The 22,432-nt window shown below is 50.1% G+C and overlaps 1 protein-coding gene across 10 annotated transcripts in view; it reads right to left on the reverse strand.

Moving 5' to 3' along the window:
* Window positions 1-5,818: 5,818 nt before the first annotated feature.
* Mef2d (myocyte enhancer factor 2D) overlaps window positions 5,819-22,432 on the reverse strand; it is a 32,088-nt gene continuing 15,474 nt past the window's right edge. For 4 of the 10 annotated variants that reach the window (XM_075978609.1, XM_075978608.1, XM_075978606.1 and 1 more), the window contains 11 exons: window positions 22,249-22,427; window positions 21,551-21,754; window positions 19,921-20,058; window positions 18,753-18,963; window positions 18,509-18,565; window positions 16,842-17,032; window positions 16,383-16,403; window positions 15,093-15,222; window positions 10,029-10,239; window positions 9,424-9,730; window positions 5,819-9,144 (listed from right to left, as the gene is read on the reverse strand). In XM_075978609.1, the coding sequence (XP_075834724.1) occupies window positions 9,133-9,144; window positions 9,424-9,730; window positions 10,029-10,239; window positions 15,093-15,222; window positions 16,383-16,403; window positions 16,842-17,032; window positions 18,509-18,565; window positions 18,753-18,963; window positions 19,921-20,058; window positions 21,551-21,754; window positions 22,249-22,302 (1,536 nt within the window). In that variant the 5' untranslated portion in view covers window positions 22,303-22,427 and the 3' untranslated portion in view covers window positions 5,819-9,132. Of the gene's footprint in view, window positions 9,145-9,306; window positions 9,731-10,028; window positions 10,240-15,092; window positions 15,223-16,382; window positions 16,404-16,841; window positions 17,033-18,508; window positions 18,566-18,752; window positions 18,964-19,736; window positions 19,872-19,920; window positions 20,059-21,550; window positions 21,755-22,248; window positions 22,428-22,432 lie in introns of all 10 variants that reach the window. The other 6 variants (XR_012911212.1, XR_012911211.1, XM_075978610.1 and 3 more) reach the window with 6 other exon arrangements.

Genomic DNA, 22,432 nt, shown 5'->3' on the forward strand with positions numbered 1-22,432 from the left:
GGCGTTCGGCAGGTCTTCCCCTCCCAGGGTCACCCAGCAAGTTTTGTGCACGTGGCGGCTGACGTCCTAGATAGGAGTGGTCGTGAGCTCGGACACCGCCGCACCTACCCAGAGCACGGGAGTCTGTCTCTTCCTTTTGGGACCCACGATTGTAAACGGCAGGAGAATGGACTTGCTTTTTGTGCAGACAAACACAGTGATTTCAGGCTGCAAACATTCAAGTCCGAGTTACTGGCTCGACTAGGAGCCGCTTTTAGAGCTTGAGATGGGATTTCCCTGGGTCTCTTCCACATTTGCTGTTCCTTAAATAAGTTTCCACACAATTACAGGGCTGGAAAAGCTAGCCCATAGAACTGAAGGGTGAGTCAGAACATAATAAATGGGCTGGCCCAGAACTACTGACCTGATAGTTAAGTCTAAGAAACCCTGACCTTAGTCCCATTTTATATGGCAGTACTTAAGGAGCCTGTTCTTCAACAGCTTAAAAAGGAGAGAAGTGGCAAAAAGTTACGACTTGGAGTATTTTTAATTTTCTTCTTTTAAAAAAAAAAAGCAGTGTGTATTATGTGTGGCCTGCGGAGGGCCAGAAAAGGGTGTTGGATGAAGTTGAATTCAGGTCCAGCGCGGTGTCAGACAGCTCACAACTGACTGTAACATTAGTTCCAATAGACTCGATGCCCTATTCTGGCCTCTGCGGACGCTCATGTACACATGAAGGTTAAATTATGTAAAAACCAACATAACCAAAATGTACTTCATCTGCACGGCCTCATTTTAACCTCCCGGCCATGTCCTGTGTAAGCATTGTTTTTTTTAATATTTATTTATTTATTATGTACACAGTATACAATATTCTGTCTGTGTATGTCTGCAGACCAGAAGAGGGCAGCAGACCTCATTATAGATGAGCCACCATGTGGTTGCCGGGAATTGAACTCATGACCTTTGGAAGAGCAGGCAATGCTCTTAACCACTGAGCCATCTCTCCAGCCACTGTGTAAGCATTGTGCCAGACTGCCATTCCCTCGTCTTTTTCCAAATAGTAGTTTAAGATCTTTGGGATCATAGAATATTTGATATTGTTTCATTTTACTAATTTCTTTTTGAACGGAGTCTCATGTATTCCTTGCTATCCTGAACTCTATATAGCAGAGGAAGAATTTGAACTTCTGATGTCTCCATTTCTTACTGGCATTTCAGATGTGTGGCACCACCCTTGACACACCCTGGTGCTGAGGGTTCAGCCCAGAGGTTCCTGTGTGCTGGGCAAGATTTCTCAGCCACATCGCTGTCTCCAAACGCCTGATTCTGAAAGCTGCTACTTGACTTGATGGTTTGAGTTCCATTTTAAAAGAAAGGTTAAGTGCACTTTGGCTTGGTGGATGTGATGGTTACTCTGCCAACTCAACAGGACCTGTGGGGCTTTTCTTCACTAGGATGACTGAAGTAGGACCCAGAAAGATAAAGGGAGGAAGTGGTCTGAACACTAGCATCCCTTGCTCTGCTTCTGACTGCAGATGCAAGGTGAGGAGCTACCTCACGATTCCAAAACCCCTTCCTTCCTGCAGTTCTTTTGCTGGGTATTACTACTGCCACTGTAGGGAAGGGTTCCTAGCATTCCCAAAATAGCCTCATTCCTTGATCAGCTGCTGGGACAAACACTACAACTCAAAGCAACTCAGGAAGGAAAGGGTTGTTTGGTTTCCGCTTCTGTGTCACAGTCCATCACTGAGGGGAGAAACAGCGGGAGCTGAGGAGAAGCTGGGGAGGATGCTGCTAACCGGCTCCTTTCCTGGCCTATGCTCAGCACTGTAAAAAGCCCAGCGGACCAAATCTTCTTACATTAACTAGCATCAAGACAGCTGTCCCACAGACATGGCCACAGGCCAACCTGATAGAAGCAATTCTTTAAAAAAATTATTTTTACATATATATTTGTTTGCCTAAATGTACACATGTACATTATGTATGCTGTCCCCACGGAGGCCAGAAAGCCTAGATCCCTTGGGAATGGAATTACAGTTGTCAGATGCCACAGGGTGCTCTGGAAGAACAGCCAGTATCTACCCACTGTACTATCTCTGCAGCTCCCGAGTTAGTTCTTCAGTGTCTGCAGCTCCTAGGTAGTCAGTTCTTCGGTGGTGCTGCCTCTTCCCAGATTTAGGTTGTGTCAAGTTGACAAAACTGACCAGGCTACACCTACCATTTTGTACTACATATTTATGTGAAGCAGTATACTCAACGTTAACAATTATGAAATCAAATATTAATTATGAAAAATATTGAAGAGGATCTACATTGTAAACTATCAAATATCCAGCCAATATTTAGATAAGATAAATCCATCTCATTGATATGAAAAATTGATTTTTTTTTGAGATATAGTCTCATTATATAGCCTTGGCTAGACTGTATGTTTCAATCCTTGTTAAAGAATTTTAGAGCTGGAGAGATGTATCAGGGGTCAAGAGCACTGACTGCTCCTCCAGAGGTCCTGAGTTCAATTCCCGGCACCCACACCGTGGCTCTCAACCATCTATAGTAGGATCTGGTGCCCTCTCCTGGCGGGCAGGTGTACATGCAGAGCACTCAGACAAAATATAAATACATAAAACTAAAAAACTATTTAAAATAAGCTTCTTAGGCTGTGGAGAAAGCTCAGCATGCATTCAGGTTCCCTGCACCAAAGCTGGGTGCAGTTGTGAGTGCCTGTAATTCCACACTGGGGAGGCAGAGGCCGGAGAATCCTTAGGACTCGATCAGCCAGTATGACTGAAATGGCAAACTCCAGATTCCATGGAGAGAAACTGAGGAAGATGCCACTGAACCCTGGTTCTCATATACCCTGCGCGCGCGTGCGCGCGCTCTCACACACACACACACACACACACACACACACACACACACACACCTGAGGAAGACACCACTGAACCCTGGTTTACACATACCCTTCACACATACATACAAAACAAAAATTTATAATTTCCATTAATGTTTGATTTGCATATTTCATGGTCTGTATATATCCAGGTTATGAATTCAACTGAAGAGAATTTAGTTTGTGAGAAAGTTTCAGAGGCCATGTGAATTGTGGTGGTGCATATATTTAATCCCAGTAGAGGCAGATGATCTTCTGGAAGTTTGAGGCTAGCCTGGCCTACATAGTGAGTTCTAGGAAAGCCAGGGCTATGCAGAGCGATCTCTTAAACAACCTTTAAAATAAAAAAAAAAAAAAGCCAGTGACGGTTCCTGATTAGACTGGCCTCTTGTCTGGTGTGGCGATCCTCCCAAATACATCACCATCAGAAATATTTTCCTAGCAAAAAGCTTTTTTAACTTAGTATTTTGACATAGTGTCTTATGTAGACCAGACTGCCCTCTAGTTCACTCTATAGTCCAGGTTGGCCTTGAACTCCTGATCCTCCTGCCTCTACTCCTCTGACCTGCTTTAGTTTTATTTGTTCATTTTGAGACAGGGTCTTATCTTCCTATGTAGCTCAGACTGCCCTTGAACTCCCCATCATCCTGCCTGCCACTCCAGCTCCTGGCTGACCTGACTCATTCCTTTACTTAAATTCTTCTGATGACCTAAACTGTGTAGAATAAAGCCCTTCCCACAGACCCGGCCTACCCTACAGCTGCATATGCTATTCGTTTTTGGCTTTCAGTGAAGTTTGAGTTCCTTAAGGTCCCATATGCCCAGGAAATTCCTACTTAACTGCAAAAGTTCAGTTCAAATAGCTCCTCTTAGACACCTCACAGACCACTAGTTTGCAGTAGGTGTGCCTGGTTTCTCATCTCAAATGCCCAGTTGCTGCTGGTTCTTCTGTCTCCTGTTCCCATGAGAAATAGGAACCAACCGATTTCTTACTGTTCTAGAGTACACCCAGATTCCAAGAAACCGCACGGACTATGCCTGGAATGGGCTTGTGCTGCTCTCTGAAGGCCTTGCGAACCAGCAAGGCCCCTGCACTTTATGTGGTGAGTTACGGGGGACCATGAAGGAGTCAGATATCAAAAGGGCTGAAGATGTACGGATACTTGGCAGAATGGCAGGTGAAGTTAAAGGAAACAGGCAGCTGTTAGCACTGTTGTATAGGAACAGCCAACAAGTGTTAGAACTACATCATCCTTGAGACCATGCCGAGTCCAGAGACCCCTGTGTCACACTGTCATGGTTTAAACCATCAGGGCTCTGTGACTGGCCAGGGTAGAGCAGTTACAGTGCAGGTTCCATTTCTATTCACATAAAGTTCCCCTGGTGCCAACACCACTCTGAGGTGGTTTAGCAATCTAGGCTGTTTTAAATCTGTATGTGTATGGGTGTTTCCCCTGCATATATGTTGTGCACCATCTGCATACAGTGTTTGTAGAGGCCAGAAAAGGGCATCAGACCCCCCAACCCAGGGGGGTCACACAGACATGCTCTTTCACAATGCTCAAGACATGGAAACAGCATTGGAAAGGCAGGGACTACCTGTATTTCAGAAGGGACATACATCACAGTTTATTAGTCCAATGGCCAGAACCAGCCCCATGATCCCACACAGGGACTGGGGAAACACCAGAAGAGAGCGGGAACAGAAGGCTTATGAGCAACAGTAAGGCTTATCCCAGACCCCAGCATGCGGTACCTCCCAGGAAGGAGGAGGAGGTTAGACAGTCAGAGGCAAACAGGAGATACACTGAGCAGAAAGGTTTTGCTAAGGATTTGGGTTGTGAGGTCACCTCAGAGAAAAAGTCCTTTCCGTGGGCATGGATGAGCTGGGCATTACCATCTTACCTGTTGGTTCTCCCCTGGAGCAACGTCTGGAAAAGTCAGGCAACTATACTGCTAGGAGAGATGACCTCATTCAAATGGCAGCTGGTAGGAGCGTATGGGTCCTTGGCATGTGGGCTTTCCACAGGGCTGGTGTACAGCATAATACAAGGACAGTAACAAGAGAAGCAGAAGCCATACTTCCCATTTGAAAGGACATACCATTAACTGCCTTTTAAAATTGGTCACTCAGTGTAGGAACAAGGGCATGCATGGATGTGGGCAGGGATAGTGGGAGCCCATCGTGGAAGCTGCTATCTGACAGCCTCTGGAGGACAGTGATATCTTTTTCTTTTAGACAGTCTCATGTAACCCTGTGGAGTTGAGGAAGACCTTGAACTTCTGATCCTCCTGCCTCTACCTAGAATCACTAGTGTGTGCTACTATGCCTTTATGTGGTACTGAAGACTAAACTAGGCAAGCCCCAGCCTGGAGGACAATATCTTTATTAACCCTTTCTTGATTGGGACATACCATCTTTGCCACTGCTGAGGAAGAATGAGGTGGAATCCACAGTGACCTTGTGAGACAGGCAGGCCAACACAGATGGCAAGTATTTTGCAATATGGAAATCTGAGGCTTGAGGACATTCTGTGCTTGGCCTGACTCGACTCCTGGCCTCTCAGAGCAGCCTTAGCAGGACAGCGGGCCATCTTAAGCACTGTAAGGCAGTAGCAGCCCCTGAGCAAAGGCCCCTCACTCATTTTGCTGCTTCAGAGCAGGGCACTGGGGCCCCCACGGCTGCTGCATCTGCAGACAGCCTGGCTGTCTGTGAACAGAGAGACACTGGTGCATTGTGAAGGTGGGCTCCATCTGTTTAGGCTGCCTGGAGTGGGAAGGCTGGACCTGGGCCTAGGGGCGTGTGTCACCTCTCTCTACTGCTGGGGCTGCCTGGGAAGCCTGGCATCACTCCTCACAGCCCACCCTCAGATAATCACTCTCTCTGCCAGGGCTTCCTCCCTACTCGCCGCACCAAAGAAATCAAAGCCCAAGCTGAGGTATCAGAAACGTGTTCTTTTTTCTTTTAATAGTAAACCTCTTTACAACAAATATAGTGAAAGAGTTTTCAAACCAAACTCGTAAGAATCTCGAGGACTTCGTCTTTTCTTAATGTGCAGAATACTAGAAAGCATCACCGTACAGCACGGAAAGAAATAATGAAACAAATCAACAGCCACACACTTGGGCTCACCCTGCCCAAGACCCAGGAGCCAGGAGTGTGGGTGATTGTCAAGTTTGGGGATGGGTCGCCTCTTGGCTGGCCCCACCCCTCCCTACTTCCCTCTCTCTGGGACTTGAATGGGGTAGAGAATTCAGATTCTCCTTGGGAATCTTAGCTCTCTTGCCCCATTAAATCTCATCCCTCTGCATAAGCAGGAGGCAGAAGGGGGCAGAACAAGGAACTCCCAGCCTCCAGGAAAGCCTACATTCCCCCACAGGGGGTTCCAGAGAGTCAGTTAAAAATAGAGAGATAGAGAGACTTTTAGACACTTTCACATCATTTCCGTCTCTCCGAACAAATAAATAATCAGCAAGAGAAGGTGCATCTTTCTTCCTTCCTGTCCGAGGTGGGGAGGGACGTCGAGTGCACTGCTGGGGTGGAGGGAATGTGTTCCACTGAGGCATGTGGGGGAGGCCCTCGGTCCCACTGTCCCTGAAAGCCAAGGGAGATCTGGGTGGGAAGGGCACTGGATGGCGCCAGAGGCTACTTTGGCAAATACCCAGTTTTGCAGAGGAAGTGAATAGGAGGCAAATTTGGCTTGTGAGAGGAAGAAAATAAGTCCCCATTTGAGGTCTGGGTTCCCAGGGATCAATTTACCTGGCCAGCCAGAAGCCCCTACATAGCCCCAGGAGAATCCTGGAGATACTGAACTGCAGAAATATCACATATTCATTCACAGACTGTCCCTACTGTCAGGGACAGGGATGAACACACACACACACACACACACACACACACACACACACACACCCATACATGGCAATCAGAAGCCAGGTTTGCATTCGGGAAGCAGACTGCACACTGATGAGAAGCACACTGTGAACGTCAGGGGCCTCACCGCAGCTCTGTGTGATGGTGGCCACGCTCAGCCTGAAAAGAGGCCAGTGATTCCATGTTTATTGAGCACCTATCATTCGCCCATTCAGCATCTGCTGAGGGCCTACAATGTGCCAGCCGCTTTCAAGGGGAGTGTATGTGCACAGGACTACACCCTGGCTCCCGTCAAGGCCTTAGGCAAGTCTTAAAAACTCCCTCTAGGAACTGTGAGGAGGGGTGGGAAGGCAGGACACATGTTTGACCCCCTTACCTGGTCAGCTACCGGGGTAAAACCCTGGGTAAAAGAGGGTTGCCTGCCTGAGAAGGCAGAGCTCCCAGGAGGAGGAGGAACTTGAGTTTGTCCACAAACAAGTCAGAACTCCAGGGTCAGAACTGGTCTGGCTAGGACTAGCGGACAGCCATAAGGGGGCAGAGCTCCCAGAGTGAGGCCCTGGTGGAGGTAGGCTGTGGGGAGAGGTGGGATGGTCAACTAGCAACTCCCTATAACTTTAGTACAAATGTTTCAGGACTGAGAGCAGCCCAGGGAAGAGGGCAGTGAGAAGCACAGAGCTGGAAGCCACCTATCCTTGTGTAAATACACCCAGCCACACAGACACAGAGGCCCCTGGAGCCTGAGTCACTTAAGATTTACGAATACACCCACTGGACTCAGAGGCACTCAAAGGTACATCCGCACAGCTGCACACAATCTCATAAATACAGGGTGCACCCAGAAACGCCCCCACGAGCATGCTCACACCCCTCTGCTTCTGGCTTCTTCCCTGCATCAAGTGTCAATACTACAAAAGGCTGGGTCACAGGCGGGCAAAGACCATCTTCCTACAGCACTGAGCATTGTCTTACTCTACCCACGGAGTGTGTGCTGTCTCCCCTCCCCTCCCCTGGGTGCTTGCCTGCAGCCCCACTGAGGAGGCGACAAAGCACAAGCCTGGGAGAGCAAGGCAAGAACAGCAGAAGAATCCCATCTGTACAGTACGGGCCATTTGAGTCATTATTATTACAATATACTTTGACAAAAATAGAATCTCATTTCATATCAATACAACAACAACAACAACAACAAACACAACAGTTTCCTGGACTGTTAACCACTAACATTTTGGAAGGTTGCTATTTACAATTACAGTAGCAAGAGGGCAGGTTTGGGGCGTGGCCTGGAGGTGGAGGGACAGGAGGTAGCGAGACAGGGGCAAAAAAGCTGGGAGATGGGTCAGGGGCAGGAGTTAGGAGGACTGGGGAGGGGCCTCAGGGGCCACATCTGTAGGGCCCTCTAGCTCCATGGACCATGCTGTGCGCCCTGCGTGCACTCTTCTGGGTGTGGTGCACATAGCAGAGGTACCCTCCCCATGCCTGCCCCTGACAGGCCTCCTGCCCTCAGTGCCCCAAGGAACCAAAGGATGACCCTGGTCCAACCTGGAGCTACTCCACTGAAGGTCCTCTCCCCAACTCTTCCAGTACATGGCCAGCTTTCTAGGGCTGGGGTAGGCTGAAGGATGGGGAGCTATTGCACTGTACATCTTAAAGGAAAAGCCAGGGGTAGGGTCCCGATTCGCCACACCCAGTCCTTCTGCCCTCATCAGCCCTCTTTCTACAGCTGTCTCTCCAATGTTACTTCCAAAGAGGTTCCTACCTCAAGTCCCTGCCCTGGCCTCAGATTCCCAGGCAGCCTTCCTAGAACCCAGATCTTGGGGTGCACCACACAGGACCAGTGAGTGTGGTGTGTACACAGGAAGCTGGAGGGACCAAGATGGGTATTAGCCATGAACAGCCCGAAGCAGAGTCTCTGTCCCTTCCTGTCCCTGAGACGCAAACCCAACATCAAGTCAGCTCTGGGGTTTTTGTTGTTGGATAGTTTTTGGTTCTTTACGTCTATCTGGGGATGGGATGGGAGGCTCCACATGCAGGGCTCGGCACCTGTCCTTCTCCAAGGCCTACTGCCCCCCCCCCGCAGCATATGTGTACAACGTGCAAAGTGTCCCCCCTTTCCCGCAATAAAGAGAGTCCCCCCACCAGTGAAAATGGTGGGGCCAAGAAAGGGGCAAGAGCAACCCTCTCTCTAAAGCGAGAATTCGAATTTAAAAATATAATAATAATAATAATAATAATATAATTATACACAAATGTAACCATCAACAGGACATGGAGCAGAAGAAAGGAAGTGGGGGTCGAGCGGGAGGAGCCCAGGACAGGGAGGGGTAGGCGGTGAGATTGTCAACTCTTCATCAGGGAGGCTGAGAGGAGGGAGTGGGAGCCGTCACTTTAATGTCTGTGAAGAGAGGAGACGGAGAAGGTGGTGTGAGGGGCAGCTTGGCCTATAGGATGCACCCAACCCTCTCCCGAGGGGTAAAACTTTAGGGCAAGGCCAGCTGGAGGTCACTGAGCAGGGCACAATACTGCATGGAAGGAGTCAAGGGCTGTGAGTACTGACCCAAAAGGAATGCTGGCCACAAGGCCTCTCAGGTGGGAAAGAAAGCGGGCTGAGTGCCTGTGGGACAGTCCCTGGGTGATGCAGACACCGGCAGACAGAAGGGCAATATTACAGTACCCAAGTATCCAGCCGCATCCTCTTCACAGCTGAGCCATCAGCCTCAGGCTCTGGGGCTGGGCGCAGCAGGCCTAGTGTGGGCCCAAAGTCCCCCCGTCCATCATCCCGGTCCCCGGTCTCATAGGATCCTCCAGTTGGGCTGCTGAGACCTTCACCAGGATCAGGGCGGGCAGCTGGGAACACAGCTGGTGGAGGAGGTGCAGGGCTGCGCTCACGGCTTGGGGACACTGGTTCTGACTTGATGCTGATGTGCGGGTGGGTGGTGACCGTGAGAGCAGCACCCACATGGGGCAAGGGGCTGCCTGGGCTGGAGTTCAGGGACCAGAAACACAGAGGCAGTAACAAAAAAAGCAGGAAGTCACCAGACAAAGGGTAAGACCAAACAATGAGAGTGGGGAGTTGGGAGAAGAGGGAGACATGACACGTGGCAAAGGGGAAGAAGAGAAATGAGTGTTAGCTCCATTCTGTCCACATCATTGTCTAAAGCCCGCACCCTCAGCCCTGCTGGCTAGGAGGAAGAGCTCACTTACTGCACATGGACAATTCCACAGAGACTTCTGTCCTTCACCCCCACCATTCCCACAGCAAACCTCCCACAGACTCACATGAGGTTGCTGAGCGATACGGGGACCAACTGGGGCTGTTGCTGAGGTGGCTGCTGTGGCTGCGGCTGTGGTTGTGACTGTGGCGGCTGTGGTTGCTGTGGTTGCTGAGGCTGCTGGGGCTGTTGCCAGGCGGTGACGTTGCCTAGTGCCAGTCCGGCAGGTGAGCTGAAAGCTGGTAAGGAGGACAGCTCTGCACTGGACAGCTGGTAATCTGCAGTAAGAGAAAGTGAGGGCAGCCTGAGTGGGGAGGACAGGCGGCATCTAACCACAGATGTGAAAGAATGAAGACACTCATGGAGATGACACTAAAGAGTCTAACAAGGCACTGTTTTCTTCAGCAGGATGGAAGGAGAGCAGCTTTAAAACAGCATCAGCTTTAAAGTCAGTTCAGTGTTGCTGTTATCAGGACGGTTACAGAAATGAGGAGGGTGATGGAGAAGGCCCATTATCGGTCTCTTCGCTTGCCCAGCATCAGCAGGTGGCGGAGAGGCAGCCGGGAGCTCGGGGAGCCCAGGGCCTTGGCTGTGCCACCTTCTGCCCTGGAGCCACATGTCTGCCTCCTTCAACAGGGCTCAAGCTGCTACTCGCACAAAAACAGAAGAAATGGGTCTGTCATTCAGTCCTCATGTCCCTAAAGCAAAAGGGGCTTCAGGGCCTAAGATGGGGGATACTGCATTATGGGGGTACTTGCTTTGTACTAGCACTGACATCTGCCCCGTTGAGTGACCAGTTAGGCAGCTCACCATCACAAAGCTCTAGTGTGCCTCATGCTGTGTCCTGGTTGAGGTATTCAGGAATGCCTTCCACAAGAGCCACGGAGACGTGCACCGTGGGAGCACATGCTAGATGCATGGTTCAGTCACCCTACCTATGTTCCAGTGAGCCCAAGCTCACTTGCTCTAGCCCTGTTTGTACAGGAAGATGGTTTGACCTCTGCAACATTCTCACAGCTGGAGCTATGATGAGAGATTCTTGGCAACCTCCACTCACTGTGAGATCCTGGGCAAATACTGTCTACAGCAGGGACAGCAAGCAACCCTTCCTGCAGCATGGCCACCAAGGGTACGCAAGTATGCAGAAGGCATGTAGGACAGCAACAGCATCGGGCTCGTATTGAACACTCCAAGATGTAGTAAGCCCCACTGCTCACATGAGACAGATGCTGCAGCACCGGTGAGAGCCCCGAGTGCTTTTCCTATTGTTTTCCACAATGAAGGTCTCGCACATGCTAGGAAGTACTCACCACGCTGCTCTGCACCCAGGCCTTGTATTTTATTCTTTTTGAGACAGGGTCTCACTATGTAGCTCTGGGTGATCTGGAACTCAATATGTAGGCCAGGTTGGCTTTGAACTCACAGAGATCCACCTGCCTCTGCCTCCCGAGAGCTGGGATTAAGGTGTGCAGCACCATGGGCACCCTTTTCTAGTCCCTTTAAACCTCACTCTGGCCTGGCCAGAGACTAGCTTTCTTTTTTTTTCTTTCACATTTTTGTTTTAAGTTTTCCCCCCCCAGAATTAAAAAAATAACTTATTTTTAAGTGCATTGGTGTTTTGCCTGCATGCATATCTATGTGACGATGTCCCAGCCCTTGGAACTGGAGTTACAGACAGTTGTGAGCTGCCATGTAGGTGAATGAACTTGGGTCCTCTGAAGAGCAGCCAGTGCTTTTAACTGCTGAGCCATCTCTCCAGACACCTAGTTACTGGTTTGAGTCTTGTTTTGTTTTTCCAAACAGGGTTTTCCCTGTCTGTCCTGGAACTTGCACTGTAGACCAGGCTGGCCTCAGCTCACTGAGTGCTGGGATCAAGGTGTGCACCACCTCCACCAGCTGGTGACTGGTTTTTAAAAGGCAGTGTAAGAGAACTGGTGGTGGTGCACACCTTGATCCCAGCACTCGGGTGGTAGAGGCTGGTGGATCTCTGTGAGTTCAAGGTCAGCATGGTCTACTAATGAGTTGTTCCAGAACAGCCAGGCTACACAGAAAAACCCTGTCTCAGAAAAACAAAACACATACGTACCAAAAAACCAAACAAACAAACAAAAAAAAAACCAAAAATCAAAAACAAAGACAGAGTGATATGAGCCAAAAGTGGGCCTTACGACTAACTATATCTATCTAACACTATATCTATCTAACTATATCTATATCTATCTAGCTATATCTATCTAACACTATATCTAACTATATCTATCTAACACTATATCTATCTAACTATATCTATATCTATCTAGCTATATCTATCTAACACTTATCTAACTATATCTAACACTATATCTATCTAACTATATCTATATCTATCTAGCTATATCTATCTAACACTATATCTAACTATATCTATCTAACACTAATCTATCTAACTATATCTATATCTATCTAGCTATATCTAACACTATATCTAACTATATCTATATCTATCTAGCTATATCTAACACTATATCTAACTATATCTATATCTATCTAACTATATCTAACACTATATCTAACTATATCTATCTAACACTATATCTAACTGTATCTATCTAACACTATATCTAACTGTATCTATCTAACACTATGTCTAACTATATATCTATCTAACTATATCCATCTAACAGTATATCTATCTAACTATATATATCTAATACTATATCTATCTAACACTATATATATCTAACTATATCTATCTAACTTTATCTATCTAACACTTATTTTATAAACAAGGAAGCTAGACCCAGAACAGGGCAGGGCCTTGTCCAAGAACCGCAGGAAGAGATCAGAACAATCCAATCCTTCTTAGTCCTACCCCATCCCACCACACTAGACCGGTCTACAGGGAAGTTTATTTCCTAAGGGCCAACAGGTCAACCTCCAGGCCACCTGGTTTCTCCTCAAGCTGCTCTTGTGGTCACCACAGACAGACCTCTAAAGCTTGTGTCCACAAGGGCCAGGCCCATCTCCTATGCAGTATAACTGGAGTAGGCCACCCAGCACTTGCTGGAGTTTGGTCTATACCATATGGGGTACCCACAACTATCTGGTGCTGACGGAAGTCTACTTAGCTGCTCCTGAGACAACAGGAACTGAAGCCATACTACAGTGATACACAGGAGTCCACGGTCGGCTCTACTGAGAGCCTGTTTCAGGTTCACCACATAAACTAACTTCCTTCCTGCTTCACAAGAGTAAGTGGGAAAAGCACAGAGAACCACCATGGGTTCTCTAACAAAGCTTCCAAGGAGATCAGAACTGTTTTTAGCCCATTCTCCCACTAGATTCAGGAGAAAGACTTCTCCTTAGCCTTGGGCAGGGGAGGGTGGGGGTGGGGAAGCTAGCAGAGCCTCAGAATCCTCTCATCTACCAATACTCCCTGACAGGAGATAGGCCCACAGGGTGCCATTTCTGAAGCAGCCTTTTCCCAGCTTCAGGGAAAAGGATGCATGTGAAGCCCCCAAAGAAGAGGGACAGAGACGTCTGGGCAGGAAATCTGCCCTACAGATGCACGGAACAGGCTGCGCCTGCACTCAGGATTTCTCCTGCTGCGGGGAAGGAGGACATAGGGGATCACGGATACCGGCAGTGGAGTCTATACCTTCACAAGCTTCTGCGCTGAGGCCTTAGGGAAGTGGCAGAGTTTGGGGCCGTCTGGTTTAGTTTATTCTCACTGCAAAAACAGTCTAAGCACAGGTCACTCAACTATGAGGGCCGGTGGTTGAGGGGGGAAATGGGAAAGAGCCTCCCGACACACAAAAGCTCTGAACTAGGTGACAAAGCATTTCCCACTAGCAAGTCCTTCCTGACAGACGCAACAGAGTGAAACGCAGGCAGGGACGGCTGGGAGCAAAACACTGCTCCGGAGGAAGGTGTGCTGGCTGACCAAACCAGAACAACCCTGTGTCCTACCACAGTGCTTTCCCATGTCCCGGGGGAACTGTTCACCTTTAGACCCGTCCAGCCTCCACCAGCCTCAGCCTGCTTCCTGCTCACTGCTCACAGAACCAGCCCCTCAAGAGCTAGCAAATCCACTCTATACCCCCAGCCTCTTCTCTCGCTCGTTCTCCCCTCTGGGAGGCCTTGCTGCACTGACCATGTCCCCTCTCTAGGCTCGAACCTCAAGTCTATTATCCTGGTGGCCACCTCTGCTTAGGCCAACTCTCTGTCCTGCCCTCACACTGGACAGGGTTACTCTTCCATAAGGACCTAGGTTAAAAATAAAAGATACTCAGTTGAAAGTAAATTTCAGATAAACAAAACATTAAAAAAAAATAAGTATAGCTAGGTGGGTGCTCGAGAGGCAGAGGCAGGCGGATCTCTGTGAGTTCAAGGCCAGCCTGGTCTACAGAGTGAGTTTCAGGACAGCCAGGGCTACACAGAGAAATCCTGTCTTGAAAAACAAAACAATACAAAACAACAAAAAGTATGTCTCTGGGATATGCTTTAGCACAAAGAAGGCCCTGGAATATATTTAAGACTAAGAAAGTACTTACTTTATCTGGAGTTCAAATTTACCTGTTATTTCTGTTTATATACTTAAAAAAAGATTGTGTGTGTGTGTGTGTTGTGCCACATGTGTGCAGGTGCCTAGAGAAGCAAGAAGAGGATCTTAGATTCCCTGAAGCTGAAGTTACAGGTAGCAGTGAGTACCAAATGCAGGTGCTAGGAATTGAACCTTGGCTTTCTGGAAGAGCAGCAAGTGCTCCTAATTGTTGAGTACTTTCTTTAATTCCTGTTTTATTTTATGAGACGAGGTCTCATGTAGCTCAAGCTGAACTTTAACTCCCTATGTAGCTGAGGTAACATTGCCTGTCTCATTCTCTGGCCACTGCCTGAGTGCTCAGACTACAGGCAAGTGCTACCACATCTGGCTTATAGTGTGCTAGAAACGGAACCCAAGGTTTCATGCCTGCAAGGTAAAGACCTTATCGACTGAGCTACACCCCCAGCCTGGCATTTTGTTTTTCTTTGTTTGATCTACTAAGCACAACACTAACTAATGGAGGCCCCTCCTGCATTCTAATTCTCCTTCTCTGGCCACTCATCCGCTCTAAGCACAAATGACAACTTACCAAGTTATAGGAACGCTCACCTGTGTTGTAGGCAGTGGGCATGGAGGAGAAAGGGAGGCCCTGGCTGAGTAAACTTGGTGTTGCCACGGAAACCACTGGGGTGGTAAGCGAGTGGGTAGACTGGGAGACCCCAAGGCGCTGGGCATTGTTCTGTAGGAGAAAACTGTTTGTCAAGAGATGGCAGATGGGTGGCCTGCCTCAAGGAGGTCCACCACACCACATCTGAGCCAGGTCCCCGAGTTCGAGGGAAGGTACCTAGCATGAAGGCCCACAGACACACACAAGTTGGTGTGTTTGGAGAGCCGCAGACTCAGAGTAAAACATGCACACGGATTCACTTGTATCTGCATCCATGCAGAAAGGAAGGCATGGCTACCGCGCAGAGCTCAATACGAATACTGCCTGCTCCTGGGTGGAGGGGCAGAAGGAAGAGATGTGGTCTCCTCTGGGCTAGGATCACTGGGGTCTCCTCTACACCCGTTACAGTAGCAGATGCCCCAGAAGTGTATTCTGGCATCTGAGAATGGAATGTGCTCTCTGGGGCGGCATGTGATTGCATGTATGCGCACACGTGTGTAGAGCTGTGGGCTCCATCTGCTGCTGAGTCACTTGTTTATTCCAGCTCCACGCTGGGGCCGAAACTGCCGCTGTGTTGGCCGCCAAAGCCTGCTTGCCTTTTCCAGCCTTTCTGGCCTCCTGTCAGCAAGCTGGGGAGGAAGCACCCTCCTCTTTCCTGGCTGATGGTGCGTACGTAAGCACAGGGAGGGGCTGTGTATGTCTCTAAGTGCCTGTGAGATGGGCTCAGGGTAGGAGCTAGCAAACAGGCAGGCAGGGAAGTCCTAGCTAACAACAACTCTAGTCCTGCCTCAGGCCTCAGCTTTCCCCCGAAAACGGCCTTTCTTAGATTTTCTTGTAAGGATTAGGTCTGTCTTGGGTTCCAATGTTACATGGGCCTATGTGGAGTCAGGTAGCCAGAGGGATCCAAGGGCTCAATCCAGACATCTGGCTGGGGCCTCAAAGGCCTGGGGATTGCCTCATGCACTTTTCCAGATGCACACACATACGTGTGTCTAAATAAATGCAGTAACACATAGACACCCATGCACACACATACACATGCACACCATTGTCCAGCCCTTCCCGCCGCCCCATTCACCTCGGTGTCCCAATCAGCTCTAAGCACAGCTCCTGAGGCCACACGTGGGACACACAGGGAGAAGACTGCTACACAGACTCATCATGCTGCTCAAACTGCTAACTCTGGGCAAAGCTGGAACCCAAAGGCACTGCTATGTCTCAGCCGCACTTACCAGATCTAAATGGTCCTCAGTCTGGGAGCAGAAATAAAACCAAGAGGATGTTCAGGCTATGGCTTCTGCCCTTCCTTCCCACACAGCCACCCCATCCACCTGTCTGTCTGAGAGCAGAGTGTTCTTTCTGGCAATCTGATATCCAGAAAATGCTGTATCCTGGCCTCTACCAGTCAGACATTGTGAGCTAGTCCTTACTGTCATGCTGCAGTGTGAATTCCTTTATCACCCTCTCACCATAGAACCTTTGCTCCTATCTCCTGCTCATTTCTCTACCCTCTGGCCAGCACCACCGTATTCCAAAGGCCCTCAGGGAAGAAAAAGTTCACGAAATACTATACTCTCTCCCTCTCTCAATCTCTCTCTAAGTCCTACATGCCTAACCTTCATTTCTCTTGCTAGAGGTCACTCTTTTCTTCCCACCTCCCAGTCCCTGCTATGGCCCAGAAACCCACTCACCAAATGATGCATTAACCCTTTGCCTCCCTGGGAAGTGATGACCCGCAGATCAGGCTTGCGGCTGGGGGCTCCAAGCTGGGTGTTGTGGGTGGGTGGGGGCGGAGACTTGGCAGGGATGACTTTGTTTAGGCTGTTGCCATTGGCCACAGGGAGGAGGCCAGGGGAAGCTCGGGCGCTGACGTAGCCATTCCCTGGAGAAGTGAGAAAAGGAAAGGAAAGGCTGGCTTGCCTGCTGTCCCTGTCAACTGCCTCATCTCTGTCACTTGGAGGCTCTCAGAGGCACGCCAGGGTTTGACATGTGCACTGAACTGCCTAAAGCCTTGGTCCCCATCACTTGGCCCAAAGTCAGCTTCTAAGTCAAAGTGATAGGGCCAAAGGTATAACTAAAAAGCAACCACTGTCACTGCCAGCCCTGGGCACATAAGAGCCCTACGGCCATGCCTAGCACTCGGATCCCTTCATCCACTTCACAAAGGACATACAATGACAGAGTGGAAATAGGTGGTAGGCTATGATCTGCTCTTCACTAAGGAGCCTGATTAGAGCTAGCCAACCATTTAGACTGTTTCCTTGTCGGGAGCTGGAACTCTGTGCTTTTTATCACCACAAGACAAGCCTGCAGCCTTGGGGGAGACAGGCCACTGGCTGCTGGTAATGGTGTTGCTAGCACTAGGGGCTGATGACAGAGTCGGTTCTGGGCAGAGGGGAAGCATGGCACTAGGTATGATGACTTGCCCAGGGCATCTCACTGAGTTCCCAATGCTGGGCTCAGGGCCCATGAGCAAGGAAAGGAGGGTTTACCTCTAGTACCTCATCTTTGACTCCAGTGCACAACTATGCTGAGGCACCCTCATAGCCGTCCATTTTACACAGGAGAGGGGTGGCACTCTGGCTAAGACTGAGCTGGAGGAGTCTAAGGGTCAGGAATGTAGGCGGTGACTAGAGTATGAAGCCACACCTTGCTCTGTCCCGATAGTATACGGTTACAACCCTCAAAGTGTGTTACTGTCTCTGTCCCAACTCTAAGATCACCCTGGGTATGGCAAGAATGACAGGGTGACGTCAATGGTGACATTAGAAGGTCACCGGCCAGACATCAGCACAGATCAAGAGTGGCTGGAAGCGGCTGGGCACAAGGGCTACAGTAGCCTTTCTGTGACTCGGGTACGTATCTGTACTGTGACTCCATGGGAACACAGAGCCTATGCACGGGTGGGACATGCATGCCTACCATTGGTCTAGGCAAGTCCTGATCCCAACAAGATGCCCCATTTAATCTGAAAATGCTGGACCGTGGTCAGGCATGGCGGTACACGCCTTTAACCCCAGTACTCAGAAGGCAGAGGCAGGAGGATCCCATGAATTTGAGGCCGTCTGGGTCTATATAGCAAGTTCCAGGACAGCCAGGGCTCCATAGTGAGACCTGTCTAAAAGAAAAAAAAAAAGTGTGTGTGTGTGTGTGTGTGTGCTGACCCTTCCACTTCAATAGCACTATGAATATGAATCCATCCTCAGCTTGCCTGACATTCTTCAGACCCACACCTCTGTGGACTAAGTCACTGCTGTAAATACCAAAATAATGCAGGAGCCTAAAAATCTTCTGATGCATCCTGCTCAGGCACGGCCATCTCCTCCCCTGTCACCCTGTGGAAGGCAGCTCCACTCACCCACGGGACTGGGACAGGCGCCATTAGCACTGTTGAGGTCTCCACCCAGCATGGCTCCTGCGAGGAAAGCAGAGGTACCATGAGCTTTATCTCAGGACTGGACAAGAAGAGGGGACCCTGGGGAGTCCGGGCTTTTCCCCTCAAGAGTCATAAACATGCAGAAATGCTGTGAAGGGAAACGGAAACCCAGAGGCCCTTCCGCACCTCCCTTCCACCTCAGCAATTCACCATCCAGACTACTTACCTGCACTAGCAGGTCGCTGGGGCAGGCCCGGAGAAACACTGTTTCTCTGTAGTGCTGGCTGCTGGGGGGACAGGAGCCGTGGGTCCGTAAGGGATGACGTCACCAGGGAAGGAGTGACCAGAGAGCCGCTGGGATTGCTGAACTGCATGGAGCTCTGATTGGAAACGGGCACTGTGACAGGCATGGCAAAGTTGGGGGCCGGAACAGATGACTAGACAAAAAGACGGAGGGCAGGGTCACACCAGGTGAACCTCTGCCCTGGACCCATTTTGCCCAAGAGGGTAGGCACAGGGTTCTCTGGTTCGTGGACTGTATCTTCAAGCGTCAGCAGCCTGGGTTCCCTGCTTTCAACCCTTTGTAGCCCTGCCTACCTCCCATCAGAAAGGTGAGAGCACCTTGCAGTATAGCTCTGGTCCAAGGCAGGAGAGCAAGGCTCTGCCCACTGCAGACAGGACTGGATACCCCCAGTGGGTTAGTCCTCAGCCAGGCAGGACACACTGGGAGCAAGTTAGTGCCCTGGGTACAGTCCCAAACTCACACACTGCTTGGGACCATGGCTTCACTACGCGGCCACCCACCATCCGGCCTGCTTCAGGAGCAGCTCGTGCCCACCTCCCTGACTTTGCTTAGCAGTTCAGCTTCCTTTAAACAAAGCTGAGTGCCTTAGGCAGGGATGCCAAAACAGCACAAGGGGGCCTCTGCCCAAAACAACAGGACAAAACTCATACTCTCCCTCGCCCTCTCAAGACTCATGATATCTGCAGACTTTCTGCTGGTGAAGGGACACTGACTATCTCTCTAGCTTAGGCAAGAACTTTACAAAAAGAGGGTTATCAAGACCAAGGTCAGGAGTTTCTCAGTGGTCAGTACCAGCTCAAGGATGGCTCAGCCTAGTACACCCATGAGAGGCAGCCGAGGGCCGGGCAAGGCTGGGTGAAGCCACACCATGCAGCACAGGAGGCTCTCCTCCATGCGACTACTCACAGCCAGTCTATAACTCTGCATCATCTTATCAAATTCCTCGTCTATCTTTTTATACTTCTCCTCCGTCTGGGGGGTCAGGGCAAACGCCTCGTCCACCTCAGGGCTCTCACATTCCCTGTGCTTCTTGTGCAGCGCCTGGGGGAAGGGCCGGAAGGGGACCAAAGAAAAGGTGAGGAGGGCTCACCCCATAGCGCCTGAAGAGCCCATCCAGTTCCTCACTGGCCCGCCGGTACTTGTCCTCCAGCAGGGGGCTCTGCTCCAGTGAGTCCTCCCCATCCGGCTCTGGGCTGTCACAGCCGTTGAAACCCTTCTTCCTCAGGGTCTGCAACCGCACCACTCAGTCAGCCAGCCAGCAATGGTCCTCCTGCCTCCTCCAAGCTCCTCCCAAGGATCCCAAGGTTCTTCTCCAACCTGTCCTCCCTTGGCTCCCAGAAGCTCCAGTCCCTCCCTCAGAGCCATCCTCCCCGCCTACAATGTTTCTTTCGGGCCCTGAGTGAAGTGGGACCTAACCTAGGCACGAGGCAGGTATGTTCCACAGCTCCATCTAAGAAGAAGGGGGCAGGGGACCCTATCTATCCAAACCCCGGGGTTCTACTTAGGTGAGAGAACTGGATGGAAACAGGAAAGGATGATACAGGAAAGCACAAAGGACCTGCACTTACTGCGTTTTTTGCTCTATACTACCAGAAACTACCCAGAGACCAAAGCCTTGCACATGGCCTTAAAGTGTACCTGCAGCAGACGCAAGTACTTGTGGTTGCTCAAAACTTTAAAGATACCTGTTTTATATTTTTTTCAAATCATGTTTATCTATTTACATGTGTGCACGTGCACATGCCATAGCACATGAGTGCATGTCAGAGGACGACCTGCGGGCATTGGTTCTCTTCCTTCCACCACAGGGATCCTGAGAATTAAACTCAGGCCATTAGGCCTGGCAATAAGTGCTTCTATCTGCTAGGCCATCTCAACAGCCCTTGCTTCATTTTAACTTTTATTTACTATTTTCTTTCCAAGACAGGGTTTCACTGTATATCCCTGTCTGTCCTGGAACTAGCTCTTGTAGACTAGGCTGGCCTTGAACTCACAGAGATCCGCCTGCCTCTGCCTCCTGAGTGCTGGGATTAAAGGCATGCTCCACCACCGCCCAGCTTATTTTTATTTTTTCTAGTTTATTTCATGTGTATATGTGTTTTGCCTGAGTGTATGTTTACCAATGAGTGCCTGGTGTCTGCGGGGTTAGAAGAGGTTGGCGCCCCTGGAACTGGAGTTACAGGCAGTTGTGAGGTGCTATGTGGGTGCTGGGAATCAAACTGCGGTCCTCTGGAAGAACAGCCAGTGCTCTTTATCTCTGTACTCCAAGTTGGCACCCTAGAGCATGAGCTGGCTGTCTCATTCAATCACAGAACACCCTTGTAAGCCGGTACTGCTCAGGCTATGGAGAAGGCCACAGCTCAGAAGTCAAAGCACCTGCCTATGGCCGTGCGGCCAGTGGAGAGTGGGGTGAACCCAAAGCTCATGCCCTTCGACACTTCACATTTTGACTCTGAAACAGAAGGCAAGAGCCACACAGACCCATAAAGTCATGGGACAGAAAGGAGATATGGGAACAAAGAGGGATACACAAAAAGGAATATCCCAGAGGATGAAGGAAGGAGGCGCTAAAGAGAGAGCAGAAGACAGCAGGATGCTCCTCAGACCCAGCAGGCCAGACTGCCCAAGTCGAGCTGAGGCCTGGTACTGGCTACATGTCTCATGCCTTCGCTCCCTTGGGCCTGGGCTCAGGAGAAGAGGGAGGTTACACACAGGCGCACCTCTATGATGTCAGCGTTGGTGCGGCTCTCGTGCGGCTCGTTGTACTCCGTGTACTTGAGCAGCACCTTGTCCATGTCGGTGCTGGCGTACTGGAACAGTTTGTTGGAGTGGTTGAAGATGATGAGCGCGATCTCACAGTCACACAGCACGCTCAGCTCGTACGCCTTCTTCATCAGTCCAAACTTGCGCTTGGTGAACGTCACCTGCAGGAGAGTAGAGGGCAGCCAGGTCTGACAAGAGTCCCTGTGCCCAGAGATATCTGGACATAGTCCCTACCATAGAGTTCCACTCTCAGGGTGACTCAGTCACTCTCTATGGGAATCCCTCATCTAAAAAAGAAAATGGCATCCCTTGGCCAGACCACAGCCAAGACACACCAGAACCAGCCTCAGATGGGAAAGGATTTCGATGGCCAGGAGGCCGCATCTCTGTGCAGCAGGCTGAGAGGAGCAGCAGAGCTCCCAGGTGAGGAGAAGGGATGATTCGGCAGTGGGGTTAGGGCCCTGGCCCATTGCAGAGCTGCAGAGGGAAGGAGGCACACGAAGGTGCCCTCTCTCCACTCAGACCCACCTCTCTGTCACAGCCTCCAGGAGTCCCTAACTTCCAAGAAAGCCCTCTTGTAGAACTGGTCATGGGTGACAGAAGCTGGCTCCCTGCCCTTGCTCTCCTACCACATGGGGCTCTGAGATTTCCTCACCTGGCGGTTCCGCTCATCAGTGATTCGCTGGATCTGAATCTTTTTCCTCCCCATCTTCTCTGGGGGGTCCTTAGTGCCAGAGAGGAAAGGGCTGCTGGGTGGTGGTCAGGAGCCTCACACTGTGCTCATGAATGTCTGGGACTATTTCATGGTCTGTAGAACACCTTGTGAACAGGCTCCTAGG

Source organism: Microtus pennsylvanicus, chromosome 7, assembly GCF_037038515.1.
Source record: "Microtus pennsylvanicus isolate mMicPen1 chromosome 7, mMicPen1.hap1, whole genome shotgun sequence".
NCBI lineage: Eukaryota > Metazoa > Chordata > Mammalia > Rodentia > Cricetidae > Microtus > Microtus pennsylvanicus.